At 38.3% G+C, this 13,547-nt stretch overlaps 1 protein-coding gene across 7 annotated transcripts in view; it reads right to left on the bottom strand.

The window, feature by feature from the left end:
* The window catches only part of CPNE4 (copine 4), a 271,348-nt gene that overhangs the window by 81,696 nt on the left and 176,105 nt on the right, over positions 1-13,547 (bottom strand). For all 7 annotated transcript variants that reach the window (XM_066193444.1, XM_066193417.1, XM_066193426.1 and 4 more), the window contains 4 exons: positions 13,467-13,538; positions 10,934-11,008; positions 5,277-5,360; positions 4,245-4,334 (listed from right to left, as the gene is read on the bottom strand). In XM_066193444.1, coding sequence (XP_066049541.1) covers positions 4,245-4,334; positions 5,277-5,360; positions 10,934-11,008; positions 13,467-13,538 — 321 coding nt within the window. The remainder of the gene's footprint in view (positions 1-4,244; positions 4,335-5,276; positions 5,361-10,933; positions 11,009-13,466; positions 13,539-13,547) is intronic.

The raw sequence follows: 13,547 nt of genomic DNA, 5'->3' as shown, positions 1-13,547 counted from the left end.
TAGGTCTCTCAAGAAGACCTTGTTAACAATGACCTACCCAAAAAATGTAGAAAATTCACGGTCTGTGGAAATTCACATTGGAAAGGGACCTATTTATCAAGATCTTAGTATGGAAATAAATTGAAAATGATCTTTAAAGTCCTGAGTGCACCTTGCTAGGACTAAGAGCATCACAGGTACACTGGGGCTTACAATCATATGGAAATAGAGTCCTCAGCAGAAACCCAAACAATTCCTGTGCTAAAACACAGATACTCCCAACAGATCAGATGGACAGAGCCAAGGGAGTCAACTGAACATAAAAGAAAACAGAGAAGAATGACAGAACCACATTTTAACCTCATTAGAAGTGCACAGGAAGGGGCAACCTTCTCATGGTTCCCAAAAGAAAGGAACAGTACTGTCTGGGGGCTGCAGGCTGCAAAGAGCCGTTCACACACACACACAGAGGCCTCACAACATGGTGTGTGGAACAGCCCTGCTCTTGTACCCATGGCTGCGTGTCCCACTCACAACTGCCCATGCACCAATGTCATCGGGATCATAACCTGTCACCTGGGTCATGCAGGGATGAAGCAATAAACAGACAGCAATGATATAGTTGCAGCATACAGATTTTTGAAAGGTAGAAAAATACGTAATGGACATGCTTCTTTTGAAAATTTCCCTTATGTAGGTGGAAGATGGAAAGGCCTTTCTGTACAGATATGACATACGCTTCCCACTCTCCTAGCAGCTTATCAGTTCACCTCAGCTACATTTTAATTCCAGCTTTTTTTTTTTGCCTCAGTTCCTACTTTTCCTTATGAACAGAACTTCTTTTGGGGAGGTTCTCCATACCCCCTTAGCAGGAGATAGAATTATTATATGTCATATGCCCTGTTTAACCTTTGCCTAACAAGCGCCTTGTTAGGCGTTTATTTCCCAAGTAAACAAAAAACATATACCAAAACAAAAAGAGATTATTTTTCTGTATGCATTACCAGGACTTCTCGAGAAAAAGAACCCAGCAACTATTAGAATGGGTAGGCAGTAGAAGATCCCTACCAGAAAGTAGCCACAATACAATCTTGTATTTCAGATAAACTTTTGATGGCAACATAGCTCACATGGTGAAACCAGATTTGAATGCCAAAGATTTACAATTTACAGGGCTTTCAGCACAACAGACTAGGATAAAACCTGCCCTCAAAAGGAGTACAATCCTCACTCAGATTTGTCAGTGATTACTGCTGTGATTTGAAAATCCTTACATATTAGAAAAGCAATGCACTACTTTGGGATCAAAGAGGTATTTTGTTCACTTCAATGCATATACTAATTTTCTGTCCTGTTAGCATTAAAAGAAGGTGTGATTGGCACAGAAGTGTGATCAGACTTCTTGGATGGTTTCAGTGTCTGGGAAGAAAAGCTCAGTAGGTTCATAAATCTAATATATCCTTTTCATAATAAAACCTAGAGCAGCAATAATTGTAATGAAGTTTTACAAGGTGTCCTGAGAGGAATAAAATGTTCATTATTCTCTGCATCACAGATATATAAAGCAAAATTAGTTTTTTCTTTAAAAGTCCATAAGGAATTCAAATTAACAGACTTCATAAAGAATGCTAGCAAAACACTTTCGGCAGAACCTAGCTATCGGTTGCTTTGATTTTAGTGACCTTGCTCCTCTTATCTTTCTAGACACTTTAAACCAGAAAGTTTCAAATGCCCAGACAGTGTAAAGACTGCTTTGGGCACAAGACTTACGAAGAGCAAACTTCCTGTAAGTTGACTGACTTTCTGTAAGTTGTTTTAGGGTACTTTTCCCATGTTAATCCTCATTTCTCATAACAAGAATCTGAGCACTAAGCTCAGTACCCATTTGAATTCAGTGGCAGAGAGGAAGGGCCAGGACTTCAGGCTTCCAAATAGCCTACACAGGTAAAGGTAGGTACAGTTGCAGGGTGTCTGCAGTTAAGAATTTCCACAAGCTGATGGCTCCCTCTGACCCCTCCTGGTGCCTCCTTAAGCCTTAACTTAGATTATGCTTTCAGAGCACATTAAAAAACTAACAGCAGGAAGAGTCACAAAACTACCCAGCCTTATGCAATTACTGCTCACAGTGATCAAACCATCTTGGCAAGAAGCTGGTGCTCAGCAAGGCAGCTGGAATACACTAACGTCCCCCATGTTAAATAAGGCACAGGGAACTCTTCCAACTCTTAGCAGTAACATATTGCTATATCCTTTATGAAGTGAAACAAAGCAACTGAAGTCAAATTTTCCAAAATAAGGTAACGCAAAGAGTGGAATTCTTAGTCAATCAAAGTAAATCAAAGTATAAACATTCATACAGTGCTATACCAGTCGCAGACACTTCATCTCTCTAATTCTTATCATTTTCACTCTTCTGTCCTAGCTGCCATCCAGTTCCTAGGTTACAGACCATATAGAAAAGAAGCAAGTAATTATCTGAGAAGTATTATGTGCTATCTCTCAAATACAAGTGATTTGGGTGGCTGCTCTACCATAACAGTCTTATCTTACACCCACCAAAGGTTATAAAGGGCTTGAATTTGAAATAAGTATCAAGCTTTTTCTTATTTTACAGCCATAATTAGTTTTAAAATATTCCTGTACTCATGAATGATCTGATGCAAATCTTAGTACTTCCAGCTTTTCTGCAGATGGTTGAACTGTAGCCTCAAGCAAATACTCAGATCTCTAAAGCAGGGCTAAAAACATTTGCATACACAAACGAAAAACACAAAAAATTCTCCCCAAAAGAGGGAAAAAAGGACTGTATTGATATTTCTCGGTAGGTTCATAAGATCCATCGTGCTCTGGTTTTCTTCTTCAGCCATTCTTTCACTGACTTTCCCTTCATCTTCTCTACAGGCAGTCCTAAGGGACCACTCTTATTCCTCTTCACTTCCCTCTTTTCAGCCTGTCTTTTGGCAGTTCATCTGCAAACAATTTTGACTACTGTCTCTGCCCATAGCCCAAAATACCACCTTTATTCCCAGACCCATCTTATTCTGCCCACACTGAAATCTGAGCCTTTCTTATACCTTCTCATCTCAATTTCAAAGATAAGAGGATTTTTCTCCCTGTGGAACCTCATTCCTCTACCCTTATGGACTTGTCACTTGTTCTCACATTCTAGACTTCATATTTTGTTTGCTTCTCTTCCTAGGTTTTCTCACCAAGTGATTTAAAGACCACATGCACAATGTGATGAAGGCAGTGCTGTGCTAATTCTGCTTTCCATTTCAGTAGCAGAAATCTGATCCATCTCTTGCCTCAAATTTTTATGTTGTTCCACATTAACAGGGCTTGTGAATCCAAGCATTCATAAGACTGCTTTTAACTCTTTCCACACATCTGTAACGTGCATATCCACACCAGCATTTTATTTTTTCTATCTGTATAGTACATCCTGCAGTAAGTAACGAGTGAAAAATGACAGCACCCCTTCTGCAGGGTTTTGCAGCTACAATGATGAAAGAAGAAATGTTTGCAAGGACAAAATAAAATTCTATTAAGCTATGTGGTATAGTAAGAAAAAAAACCAGTCATACTTTTGGGTCCAATATCCTTTCATCAGGCCTAAGATTCTGAATAGACACTGGAAACCAGTGCTCTTTGTTTGATGTTTTTTAATTTAGTATTAGCCTTAAAACTGGTCAAAAGATATAAACAATTGGATAAAGCCTTGATTTAAGCCAAATTAGTCAAAAGAAGATGATATTTTCTCTACACAAAGCTCCAGGTTCCAAATTATCTGTCTTTCTGTTGACTAGAAACACTTCCATTACTATGGCATGTGTCTTTTTGTGGCCATCCTATCCTTCAAGTACAATAACAAATCTCATATTTCACTGTTTCTTTTATAGACAGTTTTCAGATATAGAAGTGAGGAAATAGTAGTTAAAATTGTGGTAGGGTTGCCTCTTCCCTTAAGTGTACTTTCACCAGTTAAATGATGCTGGATTTAAATTATCCAACTGATTGGTACAAACAGGCCTATCATTTTTTGAGATTACTGTAAGAAATATAGAGCATAATCTACTGATTACAGTGGATTACCACTTCTCTGCATCCTTAATTTGATTATGGTAATCATAATGCAGCTGTTTGATCATCTTTTCCATCAAAGAAGTGGAAAGTGCAAAATAGCAATCTACAGTTGAAAAAGAGAGACCAACTAACTTTTGTTTTCTATGTGTAAAACTATTTAAAAAGTAGGAAATATTTCTGACCTTTAGCCTGCGATCCTGGTCTCCACTGCACAGAGAATTTACAGACACTTTAAAAGTCTTCCATGCTGGATTTAAGTTATTCATCACAACCTGTAAGTGAAAAGAAGAAAGAGAGCCCTTAACATTTCTTCATCTCTCAGCAGAACGCTAACAAGAGCCACAGTTCTCAGTACAGTATATTCACCAGCAAGAGAAGAAAGCAGAGCTCAGCTGGAGTTTTCAGAACTCCATCGAATGAGGTATGAGCCCTTGAGCAACCAGCATGTTTCAAACACTCCTCCTCTGGAAAGCCTCCAAAAGGAGCATGAGTGGGAAACGGACCCATACATACCCACAGATGATGCTACAGACATTGTTCCAGCACTGCCATGCCTCAGTGGGAGATAATTCACACGAAAAGGTTGTAGAACTGAACTGGAAGCAATGGAAGACATGCAGGACTGGGCAATGGGGATGGGCACATCAATTTACAGGCACACTGTTTGCCTTGCTAGGAAAGCTCTATGGAATCCATAACAGGTTTATTACCCCTAACACCTGCCACAGCTCCATCCTATACACCTAAATGCCATTTTTTAAGACAGTGCCACTCATTACCGTGGAGAAGTAATGTCACTGGGTGGTAAGAAACAAATGTAAAGCACCCAGATTACAGTCCCTTTAGCACCAGCAACCTGGGAGAAGGTGGGGAAGAAACAACATAGTATTAATGGGAAAATATGACACAGTCTGTAGCCTGGTTTTGGCTAAATCTAGTATTTATATCTCCTGGCCTTCCAACAGAGTATCTGCCAGTTTAATTATGTTTGGACCTTTGGCTTCATCTTCCTTTACTGTAAAGAGCATAAGTCAAGACCTGATACCCATTAGTTAATAATTACACTAGAGTGTAACACTAGGAAGTGTTTTTAAGTGTGGATGTTTGCACATCTGCATTTAAAACCACTTCCCTTTGTGACATGAGAAGCATAACCTATGCCTCCTGACAGCCCATCTGTGTCCTTGGAAAGTAAACTCAACTCTATTCCTTACCTCAGTCCTGTGAACAAGTTGTTGGGTTGCATCATCGTTCACCCGAAAAATCTCCAGAAAAGGATCAGATTTGCTGAAAAAATCCTAAAATAAAATATAGGACAGGTTACTCTTGAGGCTTCTTTCTCTTTGAGCTTTTCAGGCACAATGCTCTGGTGCTTCCCTGACTGCTAATGAAAAGGAAGACCCAGAGTAGTTCTAGTGAGACCTCTTGGTGCTTCTAAGCAATACTTTATTCTCGTCCTTGTCTTACAAAGATTCCCATGGTACTGCTGTTGTTCTTAGTTTGACTATTTAATCACGGCATGCAAAACTGTAAAATGTCCTTTTACAGTCTCTTCCCTTCCTACACCCAGCCCAGTCTCCTGAGCAGTAGGAAATGATGATTAGGAAATTAGGAAATGATAGCTCTGTCATCCACCTAGCTTATTTCTTTCTGTCTCCCTACCTGTTTGGTCTTTTGATATCAGTTTTCTAATGCATTGCACTTTGAAGCATATTCCACACTGGGGTTGAATTTCACACTCTCCACCTACCCTCTCAAAACAGAAGTTAATTGGCCAAGACATTGTGCTGCTACCAACTAACACTGACAAAATGGATTAGTGGTGGTTAGAGAAGCAAATCCTCTTTAGGGTGTGGTAACATGGCCCATGCTAAGATGACAAACAGAGCAGGGTAATGCAAGAAATAACTTGATATCTCTAGGCAAATCTGGGACAGACACTGAGGTTCACAATCACACGCTGCAGAACACCTTCTCCTAGTCTTGTATTCAGCAAACAACCCTGAGCTTTCTCACACAAATCTTACTTCAGTTGCTTTCTATAGTGCTGCTTCAGTTCAGCCACCGGCTCTTTCGTGTCAACATCTTATTTATTCTGAATATGCTGGCTGGTGGGGGGAGAAAAGTAACTGGCTGTTAACCCAGGAGGGGGAAAGCTTCCAATTTCTATCTGTGCCATGTTGAAAGAGCAGGATTTAAAAGAACTAAGTCCATTTCCTGTAGTTTCAAGTCCCTTCTTTTAATTTTCTTCTTCAAAAGAGCCACATGATTAACTTTGTGCATATGAATAATATTCTTCTCTATAGGACATACCCAAAGCCACAGACACCCATGTCAATTTTGGGAAGTGAGAAGTCCTGTTCAGTGTCCAAGTGTTTCCATGATAGTATTAGTGTAAAAATTACTCTAATACATACAATTCTACAATTTTCACCATACCTATTTTTGATTAGCTGCAAGGCCATTGGTTTGGGAACAGCTTTGGACAAGATGCTAGCCAAAGTCTGGGCCTGGTAAAATTTATTTTTAGGGGGTTTTTACAATTCCATACTCTCAAAACAAATAAAAAATTCAGGGCTTTGAAAAGGGATGCCTGAATTTGAATGTCTGGATAAGAAAATGAGCTCGTATGGACCACAAAGCCTCGAGCAAGGCTCAAGAAACCTAAAGTCGTGTCATCCCCTAAAAATTACATAATGTTATGTTGAGAGTGCTGTTTTGTCATTAATCTGCTTTTTTATTTTCTAGAGAAAATTTAATGGCACATTTAGCAACTGATGAAAAGCACATGAAGATTTATTTGTTGAGTCCTGTCATGGGAAGCTTGGAACTACAAAGCTGTATGTCTGGCTATTTGCTCCAGCTACATGGTAAACAGGACATTTAATGTCAAACTGTGTAAAACCAGTGCAAAATTCAACTAAGTAACTCCAGAGTTTGCCTCAAGGATCTGATGTAGATTTAGTATCTGGACTCCACTCAAAATTTGAAACTGCTAGTATATAGGGGGGGTTTCATGATCAAATTCTGCCAGATTACCAGTGTATAGCAAGGAGAACAAGCACAGAGAGAGAAGGTGCTGGTTTAATCATAGTGACATGAAAATCCAGAGAGCATAGGGTTAAAAAAGATTGAGCTCCCTCTTCTCACACGTAAGCATTCTAATTGAAGCTGAGAAAAAGCTTAATGTTAGGAGTTTCTTTACCAAGCACAAATTTAATAAGTTATTTGAAAGAAAATACCTCAAAATGATACATCCAAAGAATGCACCCTGGAGTGCAAAAGAATTCAGAAAGGAAGCCAAGATTTTATTTAAGGCTCAAAATATAGTATCATTCCTAGCTGAGTGTCATAAAGCTACAACAGCACATCAGGAAAGGAAAGTACATCACAATGTAAATAATTTTTAATACCGGGTTTTAACTACCAAAATAATACCACATAAAGGGAAAGATTTTAATGCTAGATGGTTGCTTATATCACTTCCTCTCCAATGCAAAAACAAAGCCTAATTACTTTCAGAATTCAGGTACAAACAAACAAACAAAAAAGTCCATTTATATTGAAAATGCTTTGTAGTAAGTGAAAAATGAGAAGCTGAAGAAATATTTGCTTTCAAATTAACATTTTTGGGTTTTATGCTGAATCTAATAGCTTTGCATTGTCCTCCAAGAATACCCTATGAAAGAATAGCAGCAATACATTGTGGTATTTTAATAATATTTAAATTATTAATGTAATATATTTGCTAGTGGTTTAATGCGCATCATTATTTCAGTATGTGCAGCAGTTACACAGTAATAACACAAGTGCATGGCCTAAACTTTAAAAATTTAGATATATCTGCTTCTAAGCACCTAGTTGGACACATTTTTTAGCAGATTAATTTTCAGAGCCAAACAATTTTTAAAATTCAGGATTGGGGATGAAGTCAAAGGTCCCTTAGAAAAGGGCTGAAGCAGCCAAAAGACTAAAATTTGGAATACTATTCAACAGCTAAACTGGGCATTCGATGAGGGTTCTTTTTGGTAGTAATTTAATACCAGGGAACTATATAAAACAGCAATTTTAGCTTGTATTTTGCAGATATTTGCTGGATAGTCTTTCCCAAAAAACGGTAACTGCTTCTCTCAGAACAGGAGAAGCAGTTTGCCTGCCTCAGTGCTCATAATTTATTATAGCTATCATAAAAAACGTAGCTGCTTGTTATGGTAATTGTGACACAGCTATTAATGCAATAAAACCTTTCCAAAAGTTATTGTTCCATAGTGAAGTGTTCTCAGTGGATCTCTTGAAACAAAGATGTGCTATTTGAGCTGACAGGGCTTCAATAAAACATGAAAAAGCAGTTATATTTTCCAAATAAGCACTGTGATAAAAAATATAACCATTATTTTGGCTAAAGTCAGTTAACTAAAGGAAACTCTCATATCCGTCATTTTCCTATAATTTTTCTCTGAATGTTTCAGTCACTCCAGTAGGAAAAATTTGTTAGGCTTTCTTTTATAGCTTCTCTGAAATTCTTGCAGTTTTACGTCAAGAGAGTAAAAAAATGCCACAAACATATCCTGCCTGTTATATCTTATCAACAAATTCTGTTTCATTTTCTAAAAATGTGTTGTTGGCGTATTTTTCCTTAGTGTAGGAAATGCACACACTTAAGGACCCCAATCTGGATCCTCCTTCAAGGGTCTCCTTTAAGGGATGAAGGAAGACTATTCCTGTCCATTCTAGATGGCAATGGATGGAAACAATTTATTTTTCTTTTTATCCTGAGAGCACACACATGACATCCACTCATCCCTTCCTTCATCCACAAGTTGTGAGGCATTAGGATTCTACTTGTCTTCTGCCACTCCCACAGCTACCAGTACAGGAACCCCAGGGCTTACAAAGGTGACCCCACAGCAGAGCATGAGTGACTGCTTCAGGAGGCTTTCCTCTGTTTTTCAGGAGACTCCAAGGCCAGTTTCAACCCTCAGTTTGTTTCTCTGATGTTACATCTCTAGTCTACTTCTCTGAGTAGGGAGAGGCATGCAAAACCGTGCTTAGGATTTAACAAAATGGGCTCTTCTCAATTTTCTGATTTATTTTTTTTATCTTTATGCAATATCAGAGCCCTCATTCTTTTTCATCAATGGCTGAACTACGTAATTTAAGTCATTTCAAACCTTAAAAAAAAAATTACTAATAGTGCCTTGCATGTAATGATGTCAAAGTTCATTATAAGCCATACTTTTCTTATAGAAGAACAAAATCAAATTTCAGCCAGGTTTGGAGCTACATCTTTCCTGAAGGAAATTGAAAGACTTCTTTCAATGCAATAGGCTTCCAGAGATTTTCATCAGTTGAAGACAGGAGTTTGGATTCAGATAAGACATGATGAGTCACTGCTTGACTTGCACACTGTATCATCCAAGAATTCTTTATTAGATGAAGCCCACCTGCACTGGACATGTTAAAATGGCAAGAATGACAACACTGTTGCAATATTTCAGACTGATCCTTCTCACCTTATCCCCATAAAGTGTTTCAATCACTCTCTAAAACTGTTGCCCAGACAACACTGACCTGGCTCAGAATTGCACTCTGGCAGTATCCTTTTAATTTATACCAACAAGAGCTAGAAGCAATCCTAATATTTAAAGCAGATTACATTTTGCATTTGTGGAAAAGCAATAACTAAGTGCAGTTTTATTATGTTTATATTCTTTCCTTTTTCCTAGATGTGACAGCATGTGGATCAGGAAGAAACTTGTGTACAAGTTTGGGAATTACCTCCAAAGATATCTGTCTTAAGAAAGGTTGTTTAAATTTACATTTTGACACCTACATAAATTATGCAACTCAAAACCACTAAGACTCCAGCAACTCTGAAAGAGGCAAGTAATTTATCTTTCAGATGAGAAGCAACTTCAGGTCCTGATCATTTATGATTGTTAATGATCCTGAGCACGGTAAAATTTTATATATTTTATTTTAAAGTTATTTATCTTTCTGTGTACTTTCTGCTTGCCTGAGATTTTTCAGTAGTTTCAACTGAAAATATTTTTCATAGGTTACAACCTGATTTTGAAAACCTGATGTATTTGTATCCAAATGTAGTCTCACTGATTCGATTTTAAGCTACTCTCACATCAGATGTTTACAAGAACACATTTGGGGCATCACAATCCTAAATCTTTGTGTAGTGCTGCCATATGCTTCTAATTAGAAACATCTTTATATATAAGAGGGGACTATATACCTCAAAGAATTCTATGCCTGCTGTTGCACTGAAATAACAGACAGTGGTACAAGCAGTCATTAGGGTTTTCTTGGGTGGTGAGTTGAGATGCTTATTATATGTAAACTTCTAAACAATAACGTATTTTCAGAAAGAGGTACTACTTATAATGTTGAGCAGTGTTTGAGTCAGTAGAAAGTTTTCTTCCTAGAGAGGAAATAAGTTTTTTACAAATATGCAAGTCTTTTCTCACATTTGAGCTACATTTTATTGAACAAAATGTGTATCATGACTGAGCTGTTATGAAGTTTTCTAGCTGTATTTTAGGAAACTTCAATGATAACATCATTGACTACTCACAGAAAGTTCACTTCTATAAACACTTCTGATCTGTGGCATTTTACATAATTAAATTGTCTTGGTTGTAGTGTAATTAACTTGTCTTGGTTTTAATTAGATTTCCTTGAGGTTTTTTTTTTTAATTACTTTGCAACTCGAGGAAAGCCTCATTGTGAACATTCATCTGAAAACCCTGATGTGTTTAATAACACAAGGTAAAAAAAAAATCTGTCATGGAAAATCTCATCAAATTATATTTGCAGGCATTCTTACATCTTTCAGAAAGGTTAATATCAAGCAGCTTACCTTGTCATCCAATTTCCGTGCACTGAATGAAAGTTCAACGTAGTCATCGTTGCCAGACAATTCCTCAGCGATCACCTAAATGGAAAGCTACATTTGAGTTGTGCATGGTGTAATGGAAGGGGAGAACGATGCCATTTTTCAGTGTGTGAAGACGGCAGACCCATTTAGGAAACTGAAGTGTGGAACATGTTAATGTGTTTCTCTTTGCCATCAGGAAGGACAACACCTTGGTCAGCCCACAAACTTGAATCACTTTGTGTCATGCAGCTATGCCTTGTCAATCACCTGTGAATGGACAGACATCCACATCCACCAGGGACTCCTTTCCTCTGACCAAGTACTCCTCCTCAGAGTGGAAAACAGAGAATCCCACAATTTCACAGTGTCCAAGCGGACAAAAACGCTCTACAAGAGTTGTATTACTTGGGTCTAAAGCCCAATTATTTTTATGCCACTTCAGCATCATTTGGCATGATAAATGAAAAAGGAGTGAAGTCACCTGGCATTAGTTGCCATGAAAGGCACATTTACAAGCAGGAGAGCTCTCCTCGTACAGTTTTTCTGCAGTAGTCACATGGACAAAACAATTTATTGTAGACGGAGTCAAAAACAAGTAATTCTAAAATAATATAGCATGATTATTTTACATTGTGTAAGCTATATCAGTAATGATGTCAGTCACTGTGCTGTGCAACGTTATTAAAAAACCCAACAGAACCAACGAAACCAGTTTCCTAAGTAAGCCATTAAAATGCCTCCGGGGACAGAAGCCATTAACCAAATCTGGGATATTTCACTGAAAAATATTCTTTGAAACAAACCATATTATATTCTATTTGACAGCTTTAAAACTTTTTTCCCTATTGTAAATGTTCTCCTCAGGGATCAAATTTCCCAAAAGAACCTATTTCCTGGGTGATTCATGGCCACACACATGACAGCCATGCCAGCTTCCCAGACAGGCTCTGACTGTCTCCACCACTTGAAGTCCTTGAGGAGCTGCTGGGAAAACCCCAAAATTTGCCAAACTGGCTTGGCAGCAGCTACTGACTGTATCCTAAAACATCAACCCTTCAGAGGTGCATACAGCACTTCTTGTGAACCTATTTCAGAAAGGGCAGCAGCTGCCAGAGGCAAGAGACACAAAGGAAGGAGAGGCAGGAGGCCTGCAATGCCACCCTGAAGAAGATCAGGAGGAGGCATGGAGAAAGGACTGCTGTGGGGACACAGCTGGAGATTCACTTTTCACACAATATTCTTTTTGATCTGGGTTCAGTTTTCTCCCATTCAAGTGAATGCTCTTTAGAACTGCTGGACAGAAGCCAAAGCACGTAACTAAGGTCCATATTTCATGGTTATCATCCAGTGTGAGGCCAGCAGGGACTATTACCTCATTTTCTCTCATCTTCTGTTTATCACAGTGATTTAATTTTTGCCAGAACCCTCCCCTAACAAGCCTAATAACTTTAGTTGTACTACAGCATTTGTGTTTTCACAAGACTAAACTACTTTGTGCTCCTCAAAGAAGAACAGAAGGGAGGTCCAGAACACCACAGGGATGGGCGAGATGAAGTCTGCCCAGACTCTCCCTGCAGGCAAACCACACCAAGTTTTTTAGGGAAGAAAACTCTCTCCTGGTTCTATTCAGCCAGATGAGTGGGGATCTCCTTTCCAACCCCACACCAAAAGAAAGTTTACTGTATGCATTTAGGCAAATCAATTCCCAGTTAAGCAGCAAGGAAGACATCTAAGAAATCAAACTCCCTGGGCCCTCAGAAAGCATCTCAGAGTCTGCTGTCTCTTTTGTGGCTGAAGGCAGAAAAAAAAAATCCAAACAATCTAGCCAGAAGAAAACCACCTGTCAAATCATACACTAAGGGAAAAAAATCCTTCTCAATGTTATGAGGCAACAGAGCAGATACCCCCAAAGCAGAATATTTTGTTAAAGCCTTCATCTTAACGCAGAGCTGCAAAAGTCACAAGGTTCAGTGCAGACAAGACTGATCTCCCAAGCAAGCCAGCACAGAGAAAGATGAAAGAGAGGTAATACACTGATTTTCAGATTTCAAAATACACAAGGGGCTATGACAATCCAGTCCTTAGTTGCATTACAACACATCTAAAATTAATCTCATCAAACTTTTTTTTCCCTGAGAAACTGAAAAAAGCCTGAGGGAAAAGAAAGATGAGGTTCCTTTATGTGTCATAGGAGGTAATAATTCATTTCTGAATGTTCTAGTCCTTCAAACTAAAAGTATTCAAGCAGCAGAAGTTGCTTGCTGTCATTCAAGTACCTTAAAATTAGTAGTAGTAGTAAGTATTGTGGCTTTTTTACAAATCATACATTATTTGTTGCCATTTCCTTAAAGTAAGGAAATGTGTCAGAAACAGTGCAAGTCATCAAATTAAAAAAATAAATAAATTTCTCAGTCAAGGGTTGATAATGGCTTAGCAGGATGCTTTTAGAGAGAATTAGTCACTTTGGATATTTCTAAATAACAGGAAAACAAAAGCATATTTAAGACTGACTTACTGTTATAGACGACTTTCCTGCTGTGTTACCATGTTTGAGTAAGGACTTGGAGAGCTTCCTCTGAGAAACAATCTGCACAAA

The sequence above is a fragment of the Chamaea fasciata genome, unplaced genomic scaffold, assembly GCF_029207755.1.
Source record: "Chamaea fasciata isolate MVZ Bird 193981 ecotype frontalis unplaced genomic scaffold, bChaFas1.0.hap1 SCAF_1, whole genome shotgun sequence".
NCBI lineage: Eukaryota > Metazoa > Chordata > Aves > Passeriformes > Sylviidae > Chamaea > Chamaea fasciata.
This window is presented reverse-complemented; position numbering and strand designations above follow the sequence as displayed.